The following is a 22,319-nucleotide window of genomic DNA, read 5'->3' on the forward strand; positions in this document are numbered from 1 at the left end:
GAGCTTCAGCGGCTCAGCCGCTGATGTCAGCGCGGGGACTCGGAGCCGTGGCGGGCGGGCTGGCGCGGGCCCTGGCGCGGCTGTCTCGGGTGGCTGCCGTGCCACACACAGTCCCGTGCCCGGAGGCCACAGACGACTTGTCTTGAGGCGCGCTCCCGTCCCCGCGGTGCCGGGCCTGGAGAACGCGGAACTCCTCGGCCGCTTAGAGACCGGCTCACCGCTGCCCCTAACAAAGATGGCCGCCCTCCTCCTCCTGCTCCATCGCTAGCCCGGCCGGTCCCGCAGCCGCTGGATGCTCGGTGGCGCGGCCCTGCCGGCCCGGCCAGTGCTCCCTCCCGCCGTGCCAGCTTTAGGCGCTCCCGCCGTGGCATGGCCGAGGCTGCCGGCTCCCCGCGCAGCCCCGCCGCGGGCAGGTGCGAGGCGAGCGGCGCGGGGGCGGCCCGAGCCCGCTGGCGGCTGCTCGGACAGGTAGGGGGAGCCCGCGGGCGGGAGGGGCTGCCGGCATGGCGGGGGGGCGGCGGCGCGGCCCGAGGGAGCGCAGGGGCTCTGGTCCCGCGGGCCGGGCTGTGGCCCTGGCGGGGCGCTGGTGCGGCGGGGGTGCGGAGCGCTGTCAGGAGGATTCCCGGCAACAGTACGGTGGGGTTTGCAAAGAGGTTTGCAGCCCTCTGCCTGGAAAATGTGGTAATAATAAAAATATGTACGTGTATATACGCACCCACGGCTCTGTGAAGAGAGGGGAAGTGGAGGGGCAGGTACCAGTCTCTTTCGTGAGCAGTGACAGGACGCGAGGAAGCTGCATGGAGCTGAGTCGGGAGGTTTGGGTTGGGAAAAGGTTCTAGAATAGGCTCCCCAGGGAAGTGGTCACACACCAAGCCTGTCTGAGTTCAAGAAGCATTTGGACGCCTTCAGGATTCTTTGTCAGTCCTGCGCAGAACCAAGAGATGGATCCCTTCCAGCTCAGGATATTCTGTGATTCTAAATTGTGCCTTAGATTCCCAAACAGTCCATGGCCAGTGTTAAGGGAGGACGGCCAGCATCACATTGGCACCTTGTAGCCTGAGGGCACTACCTTGGGATTTTCAGGCCATGGTTTGACACTTTTCATCAATGCTGCTGTGGCTGGTTGTTGTGGGGTTTACCCCATTCCTGCTCTTTGCTCCCTGTTCCCCAAATTGCCTTTCATGGGAAGCGGGGGCAAGACCCCACTCACCTGGCAGTGAAAACTGCACTTTGCTGAGGTTGGCTGGGCCATGCCTGGAGGAAGATGAGGAGGAAGAAGGAGCAAGTGGTGACACCTGTGCTGTGGTGTCAGCAGCTTCTCAGCTCCAGCCTTCCATACTGTTTTAGACCCTTTAGGAGCTATGCAAGGTTGGAAAGGATTCCTCTGCAGATAAGCGTATGTGTAAAGGCTTAAAAATAACAGATCAGCTTAATTAGTTGTTATTGTTATGGGATGTGATATTTACAGCCCTAACTCAAATGTTTGGTTCTCTGCAAATGCACACCTGGAGCTGCCCATTGGCAGCTCTCCCTGAGAAGGTGGGTTGAAAGGGCCACCTGGCTGCAGCTGGGTAACGGAGTGAGAGGCCTGAGGGCATCAATATTGCATTTTATATGTGGTTTTGGTTTGTAGATTTGCCGATCCTGTTCAACAGGACCAGTTTCTTTTTTATTATACTCTAAAGCAGGAAGTATCAAAGTTACTGGTAGGAATATTAGGTTTGTCTTCGTAGGTTTCTGTTCTAGCAGGCTGTGTAAGCTGACCTCTGTGGCTATACTAGCTATTACTTGTTTTCAACATATACTGTCTTTGGCATATTCCTGTCTCTTAAAAATCACACGGAGCTTTTCGTAACAACAGAATGGGATTGTGCAAGGGTGCACGTAGGTATTTGGGGAGAAGGCTTCTGTTTCTTCCTCAAACTACATGTATCTATGACCTTTTCCTCTACAGATTCCCTGGGTTTTCCCATGTTCTTTAGCTTTTCTTTTGATTTTTGTATGGTACAATGAGCAAAGATCAATTTAATCTTACTGGTACATCTGAAGTAAAAATCAGTTCTGCACTCTTTACTACAGAAGTGCTCAGATCTACCTATGGATTGGAAGAAGGTATCAAATGGTTTGGAAGAAGGTATCAACCTCCCTTTATATCCATCTTTAAAGGAGCACTGTCAAAGTGTTTCTTACAGTGCTTTTAAAAACACATTTCATACTGCTTATAATAGTGGCTTACGTGAAATCAGTTCTGTGGTGTGTTTGTATATTGAATTTGCTTTCATTCAATGCACACACAAATTGATTTACTATGGTAAGGATGCTTGAGTGCCTGCTCGCTGATTTAATTAAGAAAAAAGCCCTTTTATGAGGTATCCTATGAAGCTAGCATAAAGAACCAGAGGTTTGCATAATTACCTATGTGTTCTTTATCAATAAAATGTTTTATGTATGTAGTGAGTTTGAAGTTTGGCAACATTTTTAAACTTAGCCTGTCAGAATCAAGAAAAATATTTTTTGCATTCAATCAGTGCTAAGGGAAGTTAGCCATTCATTTGAAAATGCATTTGAAAATAACAGGAGTAAATTCTCTAAGGCTGTTTTTTGAGTTCTGCCAGTGTGTGCAACTGATGGCATTATCCAGTCTGTAGTTTTTAGCAACAAAGTTAGAGAAATAGGCATGCATTAGGTTACTCCCTGTACGTATGTTTGGCTTGCCATTGCTTTAAAGCAGCCCCCAAACAACACGCTTTTCTGAAAATTAGGTCTTGATGGTTTTCTTTAGTTGTCAAGATGGACCATTTTGTTTCCAGGCCTGCTGCTATTACATGAAGGTCTTAATTTTGCTGGTCTTTTAATTTGGCTCTCCTGTTTTGATGTTTTTGCCATTTCCTTCATGTATGTATTTTTCTCATGTGGTATGGAAGTACAAAGTAGTGTGGACAGCACACAGCCGTTTTTCGTACTTTGTTGAAAATGCCTGTGCCTTTCATATGCTGAGACCTGCCAATGGATCCAAAAGCAGTAAGCCTGATGCCTCAAACCTGCTGTTAGTTCCTAGCAGCATAGCAAACACAGTGGTTCTCCTCATATATGTAGTACTTCGAAGTATCCTGAAAAATAAGAGGTCTTGGCCCCAAATTGTAAGGCTGTTGAATGCGAGTGCATTTTCATTTAAAGCATGTTGAGAGAGGTTGGATACAGCAAAAGAATCAGTGACCCATTATTTTTTGTACACATCCTGTATGCAAAGCTTCCATTTCAAGTTTCATAATTCTGAGAACTGTTTCTCATTTGATTTATCTCTAGTTGGCAAAAATCTGTAAATTGCGATGCTGTCCTACTCAATGGAGCTATTCTTGTACCTCTGTCAATTTATAGTTATGACTTTATTTTCTGCTCTGATTTTGGTGTTGTTTTTTTTTTTTCATCACTGTGGACTGCATATGCACCTTAATTTTAAAAATGCAATGGCAATTATTTATGTATTCTGTCCAATGTTAGGAGAAAAGTTAAATCCAGGATATCTCTCCTTCCACATCAGTGACCCAAGGAATAAGTCTTTTTGTCTGGCAGGGAAGTGCTGGCTGTGTTGTCTGTTCTGTGCAATGACACAGCTCAAACAGGCAGGATGCCAGGTTTTCCTGCACAGGTTAATACTTTGCTCCCTGAGGATGGCTGAGTGCAGCAGACTATGCAGGAAGAGATTCCATGTTTTCATTTTCCCAAACAAGTGTTGAAATCATTTATGAAATGCAAATGACCACGTTCTGTCTCTGCCACTGCCTTGAATTCTTCTGTCTCTTAGCACTGAACTTGGTGCTGTCAGTGTATTTTGGGGCTCACATAAGGGCTGGCTCATGCATCAGTCCCCTTATGGGGGCCTGGTAGGGGAATACACCATTGTGGTGTCTGTAACTTTGAGGCTTGGTACAGGTGGCAAGTTTCTCAACTCGGGCAGCTTTGACAGCAATTTGGCAAATGTGCAGCAGACAACTTATAAGGTGGGAGGTGGTCTGCCAGGGAAACACATAGTACTCAGACACCAGAGGATCATGTTTTGGGTTTAGCTATTTAGATTCTAGAGATGATTCTCTTGCTTCATTTTTTTTTCCCCTCCCTCTATAGGAACAGTGAGTGGCACAGAAATTTCTTGGTGAGGGCACTGCTTGGACTGTGAAACTTTGTGAAATGAGAGGATGGGGAGAACTTGGTTTGCCCCTCTAATTTTTGCATGGGTCTGCTGGAGCAAGAGTTAAAAAAGCAAATGTACTATGTACTTCTGAACACAGTACATTTGCTTTAGAGTTACTGAAACATAATTCATAACCCATTCCCTTGACCCTTACCATTAATACCATTGTTATTTTGTTCAGGCTTGACTTGGAGTAGGTTTTTGTAACTACTAGCTGATAGCAGAGCCATTATGGTTTGCCTCTTTACTTAAAGAGGCCTCTGTTTGTTCTTTTCTTTGAAGTTTTATTCTTAACGTTTAACTTGTTCCTCATTTCAAAGGTTCTGAAGAAAAAGCACTTGAAAGATGTGCATCTCCAACAAGTATCTGTAAGAAGGTTTGCATCATTCAATCTCTTTTCAGTAAAGGACCAGAATATGGAAGAGGAAACTGGGACCTGGGTTCAATATAAAAGCGTGTTTTATCCCGAGTATAGTGTGTCCTTAAGGTAAGCATTGTTAGAGTTTTAAGTACTTTCTAAGATCTCGAATGGACCTCAAATATAAAACTCATTAGTCCTTCTTCCAGTGTTTTTTATAACTAGGACATGGTTTACAAATAAACTGTTAGATGTTATTTTTAGTTTTTTGTTATAGTAAGCAGCTTGTCTGATTTTTTTTTTTTTCTTTTTTTTCCTCTGGTACATTTCACTGAAGTGGCAGAACTTTACTGAAAATACTAATGATTGTACATAAACCAAAATGCAAATATGAGCATTTATTTTATATTTTTAATAGCTTTCTGTTTTGACATTCTTCAGATATAAATAGGATGTAGAAAAACTTGAGCACATTTATGTGTAGTCTTAATAAAAATTTTAATGATATGATGTTATTCATAAAGTCCTAAAATCTTTTTGGTAATGATCTATATTTTATTGAGCTTTCTTCTTAACAGTCCTTGTAAAACTCAGTGTTAATTTGGAAGCCAATTTTCAAAATGAAAGAATAAAAACTTCCCCTTCCAACAAAATAATATATAGCTAATGAAGAAATCTGGTTTATATGAGAGCAGGTCAAAGAAACAAAGATATTTGTGTTGAAGAAACTAACAATAAAAAAATCCACACACAAACAAACAAAATCACAGAAACCTGGCCCTCCCACCTCTGCAAAACCCTCTCAAGGAACGTTAATTGATTCCCAGTAGCTTTGTTTATAAGTCCCATTGATTGCTATGTTTGTGGGGGTTTTGGTTTTTTTTATTTTCTTTTCTTCTACTTTGTTCTTCTTTTCCCTGTTCAGTTTTGTATGTATCTACCACTAGGTTTTGCCTTAACAGGTATCACTGCAACAGTAACTTAAGCACCCCTAAATTGATACTTGTTTTGCAGCCTCTAAGTGGCTCTCTGAGAGTGTGGGATTTTGCGTTCTCTGCACAGTGGAGTCTGTTCTGGAGAACTCGAGTCAAAAAGTGTATTTTTTTTTACCTGGGACCTTTAAATTAAAGTCAATCGTAGAAACTAAGATTTAACACAAACAAGTGGCTATCATTAAACTGTGACATTTTTGCAAGGTTATAAAATGAAACAACAAGAAAAACAAACCAAACTAAACCAACCCCACAATGCTACATGCAGGTCATTTTAAATTTGCATCTGGGTGTAAAGTCAAGTACAAAATTGTTTAGAGCTTTATGAAGTCTTAATTTTCCATTTTCTGAGATTACACTTTTTGATGTTAGAAGGGTTCAAGCGATAACTTTTCCATTGAAAAATACTATTGTTTGTAATAGAAGTAGGTGCAGTGTTTTTCCATGTGTAAACTTCTCCTCTAAATTGCCAGGGAATGCTATGTACTAATTCAAATGCTCACAACCTACATAATCTCTTTGTGCAGTTTATTTCTTGATTTTAGGTCTTCAGAGGCACACGCTGGTGATAGGAAACGCACAGTGTTTAGGTAGAATTTGGGCTGAACAAGGCTGCAGTCCTTTGCACTGTAGCCCTGAACTCCTGCAGTCAGTCTCCTTAGTTCACTGCCACGGTTTACAACACTCGGTGTCACTTGGTTGATTTATTAGTTCTAGACTTTTAAAGGAGGAGATGAGCTAGGGTTCACCTGTGCTGACAGCGCAAAAGCAATGTCAGGCTGCTCTTGCTCTCCATTGATAGTTGTGTACTTCTGTTTCCACCACTTCCTATGTCACCATTTCATTTTGTATTGTGTATTTGCCTAAAAAATAGTGGCTTCATTGATAATAGGACACAGCTCAAACTGTAGACTGCAAAAAAAATGTTTATTTATGCGTTCTTTTATTGTGTTCCTCTGATTTTGTCCAATGGAAGTGTTTAGTTTCTGTGCTGCAGCAGAGTCACATTGCCTTTCAAAAACTGAATATTGCAAAGAATATTGTCTTCTGGTGGGAATTTTTATTTTATGTTTTCCTGCATTTTGTTCCTTTTCAAAAGATATTCAGTGACCTAGAAAAATGATAATCACTGATTGTTTTAGGAATAATGATCAGAACTTACTCTTCTGTATTAAAATGTTTTTTCCATACTAAGGCAGTGGCAATAGATAGAGTATAATAATTATTTCAGAATATTGCAGGATGGTGAAGAAGGGAAGGAGAAAATACTCCCTGTGTATTTTGCCAGGAAAAAAGTATAAATAGCCTGCAAAAAAATCCTCTTTACCTTGAATCTGTGTTAAATAAGGTTTCTTCCCTGTTTTTGCAGAAGCAGTAATTTAAGGAGATAAGCATAACAGTTTAACATACATAATAGAGCAACAGTTCTTATTGCTGAAAACTTACATATCTAGAAGATAAGAAGTCTCGGAGTAAGTGTTCATGGATCTTTGAGAACTGATCATGTCTTGGAAGCTTAAGGGTTCTCTGAATATCTGACAGTTTTCCCCTAATTTTCCTCCTTCCGTTGACAAAATATTATTTATAATAATATTAAACAGTAGAAACAATTTTAACAAGAGCACATTATTAACAATAACTTCAGTCAGGTAAATCCAGAACAGCATGCTTGAATAGGAGAACCTTTATGTATCTTTTTGTGAGGAAAAAAAATATTGCTATGGCCCCTCTAAAATCTTGACAAAAGTGCTTTCGAATTTTCATCTCCATATGTTTTCCTTATGCATTAGCATCTTCTTGGGAGAGCTCATTGCATATGTTGGATGTTAAAAGGGTTGTCAGATAATATCTTGACAAGACTAAATACTTAGGAAAGTTCATAAGGTTGGTAGTGGCTTTTGGCAAAGAGTATAAAGGTCAAGCTATATCAGTTCAAGGGCTATCAAAACTGATCAAATTGTATATTCAGATATGCTATGACCTAGCTGGAATTACTGCTCCAGAGGGACTTGAGACCACTTTGTCAGGCAAATAGAAGCTTTTAGAGGAACTACCAGTCATGTGCATGCTTTTCTGAACTTTGTTGTTTTAGTAAGCTGCTGTTTTTCGAACCAAATTCAGATTGGATCCACATTTGGGATCATGCCATGTTTTTCTGTCACTAGTTTATTTTTTGGACCATTCTTAAAAACAAATCTTCCAAAGCAGGAAGTCAGAAGCACCAATATAAGGCAATTTTTGCTTCAAAAATTTAAGTTGAATTTGTATACCATTTTGACTAGATCCTTGAAATGACGATATCATTGACTCATTTTAGAAATTCCTGTAACTCTTTTAGTTAAACAATGATCTTTAGTGTGCTTTATGAAATGTAGACCCATAATACATGTTGGAAAGTGGTCTCCTGAAGTTTGTATAGGTACTAAGGAGCTTCACAGTAGCTCTGGGATATCAAAAGGAGTGTCTGATGAGTGTGGGGTTTTGTTAGCAGTGAAAGGTGTTTCAAAATTTAATTTCTTGTGTTATAATCCAGAATCTCATTCAATTAGTCTTTCCTCATTTGGATTTGTACAGTATCTGATATTCCTACACACTAAGTCTTTGTCTTGTTGTGAATTGAGTGGCTATGTACATGAAATTGCTCTCTAGTGTTGTTTGCAATTAATGTTAGTTAAAAAATAAATCCCTGAATTGTCAGGAAATCAGCCTCAGAATCAGGTTGAATGTTTATATTAGTCTAGCATGGAGAATGTAGATGTGTTCAGTCCAAGCTGGTATCTTTTTGCAGGTTTCACATTCAGAGTTGGATAGAGTAAACCGAAGTAATCTAGTCTTCAGGTGAAAATATAGACCTCCTTTTCAGTGAAATTTCTTCTGAGTTTAATATGGAAAAAGGTATTTTCATTACAGGTGTCATCACAGAATCATAGAATTATTTGTGTTGGAAGGGACTTTAGAGATCATCTAGTTACAGCCCCCTGCCATAGGCAGGGTCGCCTTCCAATAGACCAGGTTACTCAGAGCCCTGTCCAACCTGACCTTGAACACTTCCAAGGATGGGGCATCCACAACTTCTCTGGGCAACCTGTTCCATTGCCTCACCACCCTCACAGTAAAGAATTTCTTCCCAATATCTAATATAAACCTCCTCTCTTTCATTTAAGGCCATCCCTCCTTCTCCAGTCACACATGCCCTTGTCAAAAGTAACCTGTTTAAGTACTGAAATGTTGCTATAAGGTCTCCCTGGAGCCTTCTCTTCTCCATGCTGGACAATGCCAACTCTCTCAGCCTGTCTTCATTGGAGAGGTGCTCTAGCCCTCTGATCACCTCACTGGCCCTCCTCTGGACTCACTTCAACAAGTCCGTGTCTTTACTATGCTGATGACCCCAGAGCTGGATGGGTCACACAAGAGCCAAGTAGAGGGGCAGAATCACCTCCCTCAACTTGCTGGTCATGCTGCTTTTGATGTAACCCTGGATACTATACTGGCTCTCTGGGCTGCAGGTGCACACAGCTGGGTCATGTTGAGCTTCTTGGCAACCACCACCCCCAAGTCCTTCTCCTCAGGGCTGCTCTCAGTCCATTTTCTGCCCAACTTGTACTTGTGCTTGGGATTGCTCTGGCCCAGGTGCAGGACCTTGTACCTGGCCTTGTTGAACTTCATGAGGTTTGCATGGGGCCACTTCTCAAGCCTGTCAAGGATCCACTGAATGGAATGCCTTCCCTCCAGTGTGTCAACGGCACCACACAGCTTGGTGTCATTGGCAAACTTGCTTAGGATGCACTTGACCCCACTGTTCATGTCACCATCACAGATGATAAACAGCACTGGTCCCAGTGCCAGATAGTCTGCTCTCCCGAAGTCCAGGGTAGTGACCTTGTTGTGCACCTTTCTTGCTGCCCAAAGGATCTCAAACTCCACCACAGCCACCAAGGCTTCCCTTGAGATTCACATTCCCCACTAGCCCCTCCTTGTTGGAGAGAATAAAGTCCAGCATAGCACCTCTCTTGCTGGCTCCTCTTGGAGAAGGAAGCATTTCAGGAACATCCTGGATTTTTTATGCCCTCTCTTTTGTCCCTCCAACAGATATGGAGGTGGTTGAAATTCCCCATGAGGACCAGGGCTTGTGAATGAGAGGGTGCTCCTGTCTGTCTGTAGAGGGCTTCACCTACTTGGTCTTCCTGGCCTGGCAGCCTGTAGCAGACCCCCAGTATAATGCCACCCATCTCTGCCCTCCCTTTAATCCTGACCATAAGCTCTCGGAGGATGAGGATGGCTCCTCATCCATCCTCAGGTGGAGCTCCATGGACTCCAACTTGACACAGATGGCATCACTGCCTCCTCATCTTCCCCATCTGCCCTTCCTCTAGAGCCTGTATCTTTCCATTCCAACACTCCACTCCTAGAAGCCATCCCACCACATCTCTGCGGTGCCAGTAAGATCCCAGCCCTGCAGACACACACACATCTTTAATCTGGTTTATTTCCCACGCCTCTTGCATAGAGGCATTTAAGTTGGGCCACTGGTGAAGTTGATTTACTGGCTGGAGTGGCTGGAATTCTTTGTACTGCTCTTCAGGTGCTCTCCTCCTGATCTCTGATCCTTATCCAGGCTCTGGGCATCTACTGCTGGCACTGGGTTATGGGACCTTCTGGATCTGTTCTCCATCAAAAAATGTTTTTATTCATACAACCTTCATGTGTATTTGTTAGCTTTTTTCAAGTCCTATTTAACTTTGGGGGTATTTCACTTTACTGTTAAAAAATTATGCATGTGTTGAATATGTGTTTCCTTAGGGAAAGGAAGATATATTAAGTAGGGCTATTTAAAAATATTTATTTAATATTACATTTCTAAATCTTTCTATTCTTAGTCAGGAGTGTGCTTTTAAATTTAAATTTGTTACGAATAGTTTTAGCACTGAAGTGATTATAGATTATAAAGATGCAGTGTCTCCCTGTGGAGAGGGTGCCTGTCTTTTAGACAGGAAAATTATTCTTTTATTAGAGTTAAAAAAGGAGCAATCAATATCTTCAAATTTTCTATTTCAGGATATGGATTTGCTTTTAAATTGTAGGCTCATTTTAAGAAAATAGAGAAGAAATAAGTTGTTTCTGTGTTAAAATATTTTCTATTGATCAGTCATTTGCTGTTTCCAATACTAAAGTGCAGAACTGAAAAGAACAGTATCAGCAGCTTACAGGAAGGGTTAAATCTTTGTAAAGAGTGCTAAGTGTACTTTGCGAGATGTCATGCCTTTATTCTGAATATGAATGAACCTTTAGATAAAAATATGAAAGACATTATTAGATGATTCTAGACCTTTGGTTTAGAAATAAGGGGCACATTATTTGTCTGTGGCAAGTAGTATGTTAGAAGATGGTTTTGGACTGAGTTCTGTTGGTTGTTCCTCTTGGATATTTCTGCTAAAAACATTTTGAAGTTCTAAAGACTATTTTAGGAATAGACCTAAAGTAAGTGAAGGGAAGCAGATTTCAAGGAATATTGCCTACTTCTTATAGACGATTTCTGTGGATGTGATAAAATTGCTCTCTTCCATTTATTGCATGCTAAGAGACAATGTGTGGGTTTAGCAGCACAAAGGCTTGGCCACAGGAGTTGGAAATTTAGGAAAGAGATAGAAAGTGATTTGGCAACATATTTCTTTCATTCGCTATCAAGCTATGACTGTTCCATCATATTGCCCAAGACATGTGTATTTGTAACAAGAATTTGTAGTCAAAGATGCATTGGTTTGGTTTCTTACTGTATTAAGCTGCAGTCTAGAACTGGATTGAAAGAGGAATTGACTTGTTCTGCTGTGCTCTGGCCCAGGAAAAGCATCTGTTCAGATAGCAAACTTTGTAGATAAATTTAAAGTTCTTAGTGGACCACTGTGACATTTAATGGTGATACTCACCAAGGCTTTTTGTAAAGGACCCTTAATAGTAATGTTTTTACTATTATTCTGTCTTTCATTTTTCACCAATATTGTACTTTTAGTTTGTATCTAGGTTAATAGTGTATGGTGGTATGCTGTGGTTTTGTTCTGGTTTTTCTTCCCATATTATGTGGAAATGTATTCTGTCTTAGTCTTTGTAGATTTTTAAAGTTTTGTATAGGCATGTATTTACTTGTATTATTTGTCCTTACTCAGTTAAGAATAATATAAAAGAAGAAACTTAGTTTTGTTTCATTATGGTTGATGAAAAGCATACCTTAATAGGGAGCTATTGAAGGCTCTTTTTATTTTACTGTCTATGGCTATTTTTAAATACATGTAAAAGTCTGCCACTTGTGTTGCCTGAATTGGAGAGGAAGGAACATTAATATATTTCAAAGACTGAACACACTCTATCTTTCTCTGACTTTATTTATACATCCAAAGTGGATTTATGTGTAGTCCAGAGTAAGGAATTTTGCTTTCTTTCGAAGCGGGAGAAACATGAGTTGATTTAGTTTCTCTTTCCTAGATTTGTCTTCTATAACTCACTACCTCAGCCATAGAAATTTTTGCCTATTGTACCTTGAAGATTTATAAGAACACTGTGAATCAGATTAACCATGCTGTCCTGAAGTTCACTTTCTCCCTGATGCTTACCTGTGCTTGTTTGAAGTACTTTGTTGATCTCAGCAATCACGGCTTTGAACTTCTTTGAACTGTACAACATCCATCACATATTCCAAAGCACTGAATACTAATGTTCTTTTGTATTTTGAAATGCCTATGGAAATTTATGGGAATTTGGGGTTGGGGTTTAACTACAAGCTTCTGTGGTTCCTTTCCTTGACTTCCATAATTCAGTGCACATGACACTTACAGACTCTCTGTGGGCAGTTTGTTAGCAGTACTGTGGAAAGCTGTGATTATGACAGGCAGCCACAGAAATGAGATGTGTCATATCCCAGCAGTTTTCTCTGGGCTTGGTAATGGAGGAGCAGCTGATGGGATGGGACAGCGAAGCAGCAGCTGTTACAGAGCTGCTGAGAAGGTGTTCAGAGCAGCAGATTCCAAACTAGAAGCTGTGGTTTATAGGTGCAGGACTGAGTAGCATGGTACTTATGGCAGAATTTGGAGTTAGAGAATACCTGTATCTGCAGGTGCAAGTAACTTTTAGTGTGCGAGTAAGATCTGTGATGGAAGAGAGTTGGGGAATAGCTGGTGCAGAGTTTGGAGGCTTTACAAATACAGCCCTCCAAATGGAGAAACATGTGGCTATTGCTGTTTGGAAGCGTGTTTCCGTGAGCTCTTCCTTTCACAAGTAGATCAGCTGCTGGCATGTTTCTTCCCGCAGTCCTAAAGCTTGTTTGCAAGAGAGCTTATGATCAATTCCTCACTGCTTGGGTTCCATAACTGTTAAGTGGTTACCAGTGGATTTATATGCCTCTTCTTTAGCCTGGAATAGGCTAAAGCTTTATCAGCAGGAAGAGTGTGGTGGGTTGACCTTGGATGGACACCAGGTGCCCACCAAGCCGCTCTATCATTCCCCTTCCCAGACAGATGGGGGAGAGACAATAAGATAGAAAATGATTCGTAGGTTGAGATAGGGCAGTTTACTAAAGCAAAAGAGAAAGTTTGCACAAAGTGAAGAGGAGAATAACAAGGTTTATTCTCTACTTCCCATTAGTAAGCATTGTCCAGGTACTTCTGGGAAGCAGGGCTTCAGCATGCATAGCAGTTGCTCAGCAGGCAGATGTAAATAACAAGTGCCCCCTCTTCCTGCTCCTCTCCTTATCTTTTATATCTGAGCTGATGTCATATGGTACAGAATATCCCTTTGGTTAGTTTGGGTCAACTGGCCTGGTTTTGTCCCCTCCGAGAATCTTGTCCTCAACTGGGAAAGGAATGTTACAGTGCTGATGCTGTGCTCAGCAGTAGCCAAAACGCTGGTGTGTTAACACCTTTCCAGCTACCAATGCAAAGCACAGCACTGTGAGGGCTACTATGGGGAAGTGAATTCCATCTCAGCCAGTCCCAATACAAAGAGATATTTTCCTATCATGCTAATTGACTCCATAAGATTAGCTGTTACTAATGTGGAGTAGTTTTAACATAGTCCATAAAGATAATATGGTTCGGACCTGAGATGTGAGCTTTGGAGTAAATGAGGGCAGATTTGCTATCCAATCACTGTTGAGATAGTGGCTACTCCTCTCAGTCTAGATAGGGCTTGCTCCCTTCTTTTGTTCAGTGCAGGTTTCTTAAGCTGACCAGACTAAAGGACATAGCTGTTGAATTCAAACCCTGTCCCATTTCATGATGACTGTGGAGTGGGCTTTTGGAAGACTGAGGAGAAGAGGATGTCCCCCATAGCAAATCTGGATGCTTCTTGTCATTAGATTATGTCTCACTTCTGTAATTGCCATGAATTATATTTGTGAAAGCAAGAAGGAGGTTGCTGAAACAGAGTTAGAGACTGAATATTGCAGGGAACCAGAGAAGGGTGTCAGCGCAAAGTGCCTCTAGAGACCAACAGAGCAAAGGCTGGAGTGTATTGTGTTTGCACTTGGACCCCACAAGCTATGGTTTTTTGTGTTTATCTGCTTTTTGACCCTGAAGCATACAAATTGTATTCTTTTCTAGACCAGGACACTTCACTTACTTCTGTTTTAATTATTCATAGCATTCTGTTAAACTACTGATACTAGATTACTAAATTTTTTGTCCTTACCTTTATTTGCTTCACTTGGAGAGCTACATGATAAATCTCTTTTATATATGAACTCTGTACATAAAGAAATTGAGGGGGGAAAAAGCCAAAACCAAAGCATGCTATCTCAAGACTAGTCTGCATGCCAACAAAGATTAAAATATTTCTTTACTTTGTCAGCATGTCCCTCCCCCATCTTACATTCATTTAGAGATGAGACATTCACAGCTGTCTGAGAGACCTTAACTGCCTCAGACATATGCACAGTTACAGAGTTTGTAGGATGCTTAGGATTCAGCAAGGGAGAATTTAAAGGGCAGCTCTGTGGTTGGTAGAACTACGGATCCTGTCTGCTTTCTTGTCACTTCCCTTGAACTAGCCATGGTGCATCAGTTGTCCAATATGATTGAAAACAAACTTGCAAAAAAGAGGAAGAAAAAGTGCATTTAAAATCCACATGACCCATCAGAATTCTTGTAAGCTTCCACTGCACATAAGGAATGTATTTTTGATTTGTTTTTATGTAGCTGGGAGAATATCATTAATATCCAGTTGAATCTTTTGTAACATCTTTCATGTATTTTGTTGCCCCTGTTTATGTTAACTTGATTTCCATTTGATTTTCATTTTTTTAAGAATTAGTCTAGTTGCTGTTTGGTGCTTCTCTTCTCAAAATTTGTGTTCATGCTTATCAGAAGCTATAAATAGTGGATTTTTAAATAATAAATATGCAATTTCTTATTTGCAAAAAGGTCGATTTTTTTTTTTTTCCATTCTTACAACATTTTTCCTTCAGGGAAAAAAAGCAGAGAGAATGAGAACTAATTTTGTAGGTGCTAGAATTGTTTGATTTATTAATTTTTTTAGTGTGTCCAATTAGGATGCTCCTAAACAGCCTTAGAAGCTATATTTGAAACACTCTTAAAAAACTGTATTTTTCTATTTTACTGCCTTGCTGAATTATTTTCAGATTTTTTTAATGCATTTGTGAAACAACTGTGTGATCTGATGTTGTGAAGCATAAGATTTTAATATTTTTTTCATTTTGGCCTAGGTTATCTTGGAATAGGTGAAAGAAATTTAGATGCTTTGTGTGCATATGTGTGAATGCAGCTGACCTGATATGTGTAACATGTAAATTTTTATTTAAATTTTGTGTATATTCTTTCTGCTGCTGTTAGTGCTTTTCTCGCTGTATTCTAAAATTTGCAGTTGATGTGCGAAATTTAGTTAATGAATTTATTATCCCCAGATTTGAATGTTTATTTCACTTGGGTTATGCAAATGTAAAACCAAAGTAAATGCAGTTCACTGAACACATTAATCAATTTAATTGTTCACATTAATTTAATTAAGTGTTCTTGCTTTTGTGGGAGAAAATAGGAATGTGTGTACAGCTGCTGCTTAGAAATAGTCTTTTGGTTTTCCTCTTCAAGGAAATAAAGCTGCTGATAAAGCTTTACCAAAATTCTTTATTTTCTGTACTTGACTTCTGGAACTAAATAAAATTTGATGCTCCTTGGAAATGTTTTCCTCTTGGTATTAGTTTCTGAGAAACACATTCCTGATGCATGGATTTTCAGTGATAGGACTTTGAAAACTAATGTTTGTCCCCTTGTTTTCCCCCTGGTGGCTACAGTAGTACCTGTTTGCTAGTTCACTGTGAACGAGTTGGTGAGAAGGGAATGAGGAGACAAGATGTTTTTTTTTTTAATTGTTTACATGTTGGTAAAATCACAATTTATGTTTTCTTTTATGTTTTCTTCCAGATTTCACAGTGGTCTCTTAAATGTTAAAGATGTTCTTACAAGTTTTGACAACACGGGGAATGTCTGTAAGTCACTGTTTATTTAAAGACAGTATTATGTTGATAGAAGTCTAAATGCATCAGTGTAAAATATTTCTGTATGAGCCTTCAATAACCATTTTGTTTAGCTGAGAAACTCCATTACTGTGGTCAGAGGTGCCATAATATTTTACATGTTACAGGTTTACCTAGCACAGTTGTTTGTGTGGGTACACCCTCAGGTCGTCCCAGTGCAGGTTATTTTTGGTTCTGTGACTGTGGTGGGAACATTAGAGCAGCTGAACTGGGTTGGACAAAAAATTAGTTGAGCCCATTGATTTGTGTTGGCCTTTGGCCAGCAGTAGCTGTGTGGGGAACAACAGTGCGAGAACATGGGAAGCAAACAACGGCACTTCCAGCTTGCAGTGGATAAACTCAAATCACAGAAACACAAAAGAAAACACACAGTCAAGTTGTGAAATTGCTCCCCACAGAATGTTTTGGTTCCTAAAACATGAATTCAGAAAAGCAAAAGGGGAAAAAAATTGTGCAGGAAAAATTCACTGTGGCTGTTAAAGACATCACTTATGGCTTAGGAAGTGTTGGGTCTTAGGAGAATTAATGGGGCAGTAGGATGATGGGTTTGTCCTGATCTTTCACTGTTGTCTAAGCATCAGTTACTGGCTGCATTAACCTGAGACAAGATGAGCTGTAAGTGGGCCATCAATGTCTGACCCAGTATGGCTCTGCTTCAGTATACTTATTAATAAAATTATCTATGCTACTAATGGACTTGAATTATAGAATTGTGTTAGACTGTGGAAAATAAGCTGAGCAATAATATTGAAATACCTTTGATGTGATGAGTAATTACTGTTATATAATTATATACATATCATTCTTATTTGATTATTCTGCCTTATCTTTCTGATTGTTTTTTTTTGTTTTCAAATATACCAGTAAAGTTGGTAAAGTGAAATAATTAGGAAAAAAATTTAAATAGGGCTTTGGATTCAGAAAAAATATTGTTATATTAGTTCATTAGATAACAACTTGGGTATTTATTTTGAATGGCAGAGAAAATATTTTGTGTGTGTGTTTAGAAGTGCTTCACACAGTAGATCAGGACAGTGTACCCTACTCTGTGAAACATGTTAACATGATCTCTCAATCTTTGTTCTTTGTGTGAGTGCTTAAATTGTGCTCAATCTACACAAATTTCCCTGTTAACACAAATAATTTACTCCACTAAAGTTTTCATATGCTTTCCTATTGATAGGTGTGTTGTCAGCTCTTCCGTTAACTTTTTCCAGTATTTCAGCTACTTTCGTATTGATTGCAGGTGGTAGAACAAGACTTACACTCTAATAGGCACACAACTGGTGCTAACACAGGAGTAATGTGACATTTGTAGTTCTTACTGTTTATTTGTATGTACAAAGATTCACATTTGTCCTTTTGTATTCAGTATTTCTTTGAGGGTTCATGCTGTGCCATTATATACAGCGTTTGCTAAGTCATTTCCAGATTCACTGCTCCCCATTTTTAAATGTCTTTATGTATAAGTGTCTATCTGTATTGATCTACATATTGGTGATTTATGCCTATTTTACTATGCACTCTAGATTAGACTCTGTAAGGGTAATGGTATAATTGTTTTCTTCTGGCAGCATGCAGTATTAGCTTGGAGTGTAATAATCATACTTTTTTGCTGCCACCTGTGTGGAATAAATGTTCTGTGTCCAAGCCAGAGTAACTATGTGTTTGTCACACCATCATAGTAAAGTTCCCCCAACCATGTGTTTACTGAGCTGCTCTATTTGGCTCATATCTGACTGAATTTCTCTGCACTCCCATTGTCACTTGATTTGAATTGTCTCTTTCTTCAACCTTTTCCTGTGTGTTTTCTGACTCTCTTTGTGTTAACCCACCGTGGAAATGATAGAGGGGTCACCTACTTTGACCTGCTAAGGTAACTACTGTTTTATTTCTAAAATTAGGTTGACTATTTTTTACAACTGCCATAGTGTTCTATAAGAACTTTGTATTATCAAATCATAACCTACTCCAAAAAAACCCCAAATATTTCTAAAATGGTCTTTAGCAGTATCAGATTGTTTCTTCTAATACCTAATACTAACAGAGTTAGCCAGTATTGAACATCCTGTCACCCCAGCATGCTCTGTGAGGGGACACATTGAAAAATTACAGACTTCAGTGTTCTTTTGGGACACTGCATAGCTAGAATTTATGTACTGTGCACTAAACTTCACTTAAACTATTTGGACTGAGTTGTCAGAAAAGAGGTAAATATTTTAGTTTTCTGTGTGTTTGTTTTGGCTGTGATACAGCAAATTTATCAGCAAGATTAATGTTTTGCTAGTGAATATTAGATTATGAAATAATTGTGTATTAAACAGATTAGATGTTGTAAAAACTGAAACACATTGCATATTACATCCTTTTAAAACATAATAATTTGCTTCAAACAACAAGGCTTGTGTGGTTTTAGGGGAAGTTTTTTTGTTTCTTCTAGTAAGTATTTTCTGTTAAAACAAGCTCTTTCATGGAGCATTTCTATGCTCTTTCTGTTTCACATTTTGATCTCTCTTCTTATTGTCTTTAACAGCCATATCACCATACACCATCAAAAGAAAAGTGGTAGAGCAAACTCTAGTTAATACCACTTTTCCTATACTACCAGTAGGTATCAACTCAGTACAAGATGTGCCACTAGCTGGCAGCATTATATAAAATATCAATAAGCAGCTTTTGAGGAATACTCATGACTGCTTCCAAAGGCACTGCTTTATACCAGTAAGACTTCAGGACAAAAGTGGAGACAGCTGCAGTAGCTCTAAATGGTGTATTGCAGGGTCCCAAGTGTTAGCTCTGAAAATTGCCTCTGTACAATGTCTCGTTCAAACTTGGTATGTACACTTGTATTCTGTCCTTTTCAAAAAGATTTTGCATTTTCACTGTAGGATTGCTACTGTAAATGAAAACTCACACTATAAATTGCGATTAGCTTTCCCTCTCCCAGAAAAATGTGAAATTTCGTTCTTCTCCTGTTCCTCTCTTGTTTGTGAGAGAGTGGTTTCCACATGAAAACTCTAAATGAATTCTCCACACAGACAGGATGCAATGCTAAATACACTTCATTCAGCTTTGATTCTATGCAAAAACAGGAGGCAGGGAAAAGAGGACTGGAATGAAGGAAAGGATCAGTCTGTTCATTTTAGACAACAATATGCCATCTGTTAAAAAGGTGGTACATCCTGACACCATCTCTAGTCCTAAGATAGTCCTTTAAAAGAAATTATGCATCCCAGGCCGAAGGTTCAGTGGTGGCATTGTGGGACAGCATGAGTTGGCCCTTGGAGCCACATGCCACATTCATTCTTGCAGAAGAAACTGTCCAAAAATTAAGGAAAAGTCTACAAGGATGAGCTTTTGAGATTATCACCTTCCTTTGCCTTTCCAAGTGGGAGGAAGCAGTTATGACTGAAGTGCTTGTATGACTATGTCTCTGAAGTAATAATTTTAAATTATGTATACATTTAAATTAAGTGAAATGATCAAGGTCCAAAATATAAACCTCTTTACTAATTGCCACCAGCCTATGCAAGCTACAGAGTATGTAAAGGAGAATTTCAAGAAATGAAATACAGCATGTTTTGGGATTTTCACTTAGTATCTACCTGATGTTAACACAGAAACAAGATAGTCCAGAATGCTCAAGTAGTATAAAATTGCAAATATGCTATATGTAATAACAAAACACTTTCTTGTAAACTGCACATAGAATTAGTTAATAATATAACCATTTTCAAGAAACAACATGTTCAACACGTATTCATTTTATTTTCTTTCTACTTGGTTGAGTGTACAGTTATATGTTTTAGAACTAAAAGAGCAGCAGAGGGTGCTACAGTTACAGAGCTACCCAGGCATATACTCCAAAATTGTTGTTTCTGTAGGCAAGTAAATCCTGCAAACACTTAAGCTTTCCTTTTGAGGTAGTTGTAAATAGTATAGCTTTAAATAGAATTACGTATTCACTTTTTTCTTGATTTTTTTTCTATTTTTTGAGTTTTATTGGTGGAAAATGTTGCCCAGTTTCCTGGATATAGTTACTACTACAAAACACCTACTCAACATCTTTAGAACTAGGTTTGTTTGTGCTAATTTTACATTTGGAAGTTCCAGTCTCTGCAACAAATTTTATATTGGAATTTTTTTTAAAATTTTAATATGTTCTGCCCCAAGTAAATAAGCTAGTGAAACTGGAGAATGTTTTTTTCCCTTTTCAAGAAAATAACAAGAGGGAAAAAGTTTTCTTAAATTTTAGACCCACATCACATTTTTTGGAAACAGGTATCAAGGGCAAAAAAAAAAAGAAAAGAAAAAAATTTCTCCTTTTAGTTTGCACTTTTTTGCAGACTGTATTAATTTTAAAATTATGCTTACTTAAAACTTGTAATCATGTCACTTTTTTTTCTTAATTTACTTAAGAAAAATATTTTAAAATCTATTCTAAAACAAAGAACCTTTCCTTCTTTCTGCCTTGCTCTCAAATAACTAGAATGAGAGGAGTGCCTTCTTTCTTGGTAGTAGTATATGAGGATGTGTTTAGAGGGCTACTTGTTTCTTCAGAGCTCTCACTGCATGACTCATAGGTAGGTGAGCTCCTCTATGGAGAGATCATGTCAGCTACTGAATTATTATGCCTGGAGGGATAGATGCCATCAAGTTACCTGGGGAAAATCATAGCATGGCATCCTTTGTGGCAGCAGAGGTGCTCCTGTATTTCATGTAACGTTACCTAGAATCAACAAGGGAACAGATTGTGTTTTTCGGGTGCTGCTGTGGAAGTTTCCCCCATTTTTTTGAGTAAACATCTTATTTTCAGTGGTGAAAGGCACACCGACTTGGATATGCTTCCTCTCTCTCTGTGACTCAGTGGGTATTCTCACCTAAAGAAACTGCCTCTCATTGTCTTTTGAGCCTTCTCTCATTCCATAGGTGTGGCAGTTTGAAATTGTTTACCAGGTCAGAACCTCAGACACTCTTGAAAACCTTCAACAGAAAATAAATTGACTGGAAGAGTGTCTAAATAGCAATGATACATGCTGTTTTGAATGAAATATTGTATTTATGATACCTACAATTTACTATTCACTCTGCAGCTTCCTTTTAAATGAAACATTTCATAATCAGGGTTAAGAAAAAACAGCTGTTTCCTCCCTCCCCTCCCCCCCTCCGATTCACTCCACTGATTCAGTTTGTGGCATCGTCCCAAGTAGTCACATTGACATGACCAACATAAAGCATATGGAATAGAGCAGAAAATAAGTATTTGAGGAGAAGCAGGCACCTTTTAAAATAATCTTGCTACCAGAATTGTTCTTATGAAACTGGTCTCTGATGAAACAGAGTGATTTGTTTGTTTTAAGAGTGATTTGTTTGTTTTAAGTACTGAAATTATTTGGCTTTTCCTCACTAAATCTTCTGTTCTGAAAAGAGGAATCATAACTCTGATCAGGAATGTGTTTCCTCTAGACAATGTTTTTCCTTCTACATATTCCAAACATTATCTTTGTGCCTATACTTTCAATCATGGCACCACCTCAGAGAAGTGGGAGGTGAAGAAATCCAGATCTGTTGTCTTAATCAGTTGGCATAAATAGGTTTCTAAGTGTACTACTTGTGGTAGTCTGATTTCATGCATTAGTGTTGACCTGAAGTATTTTTGAAACTATTCTGAAAGTATTCTGAAGTTGGATCTTTTGATTTAAATTAGTTAAAATTTTGAAGATATGGTATAACACCTTAAATTAGATTGGTAGAAGGAGAAGAGTATGAATTATTGTAATTGATTTCATGGGTTTTACTTTTACATTAGATAGCTTATCTTAATCACCTTTTTAATTGAGATAGGGCAGGATAACAATGGTAAGCATCCCTATAAGGTGTGCTGTGTTATTAATTAAGCTTAGTCTTTTAATGCACTGTAGAGTTTTCTCTAAAAATATTTCAAATTTGAGCATAATTGAAATAAATAGTTTCAAATGAGTTTGATGTGCAGTAGATTGTGGCCATTTGGGTGGAACTTGCAGGGTTCTTTGCAATTTTTCTTTCTGTTCTCTCAATTCCTTTTACTTGCCACGTTCTAGGCACGCTTTCAGTGCTGCTTTTCACAAAAGAACAGGCATGAAGTGCAAAACCTGCTTGAGAAATGCCATGCTTGGAGTGCATCCTTGAGTAGCTGCCTTCTGTTTGATACCACACAAAGCTGCTGATGGGATCTGACTGGCACATCAGATGGGGCATTTC

The 22,319-nt window shown here is 39.2% G+C and overlaps 1 protein-coding gene across 1 annotated transcript in view; it reads left to right on the plus strand.

The window, feature by feature from the left end:
• Positions 1 to 357: 357 nt before the first annotated feature.
• Positions 358 to 22,319, plus strand: part of CAMKMT (calmodulin-lysine N-methyltransferase) — a 217,507-nt gene continuing 195,545 nt past the window's right edge. The window contains exons 1-3 of the mRNA XM_017811780.1: positions 358 to 468; positions 4,513 to 4,679; positions 15,967 to 16,031. Coding sequence (XP_017667269.1) covers positions 370 to 468; positions 4,513 to 4,679; positions 15,967 to 16,031 — 331 coding nt within the window. The 5' untranslated portion in view covers positions 358 to 369. The remainder of the gene's footprint in view (positions 469 to 4,512; positions 4,680 to 15,966; positions 16,032 to 22,319) is intronic.

The sequence above is a fragment of the Lepidothrix coronata genome, unplaced genomic scaffold (assembly GCF_001604755.1).
Source record: "Lepidothrix coronata isolate B3197 unplaced genomic scaffold, Lepidothrix_coronata-1.0 Scaffold33, whole genome shotgun sequence".
Lineage (NCBI taxonomy): Eukaryota > Metazoa > Chordata > Aves > Passeriformes > Pipridae > Lepidothrix > Lepidothrix coronata.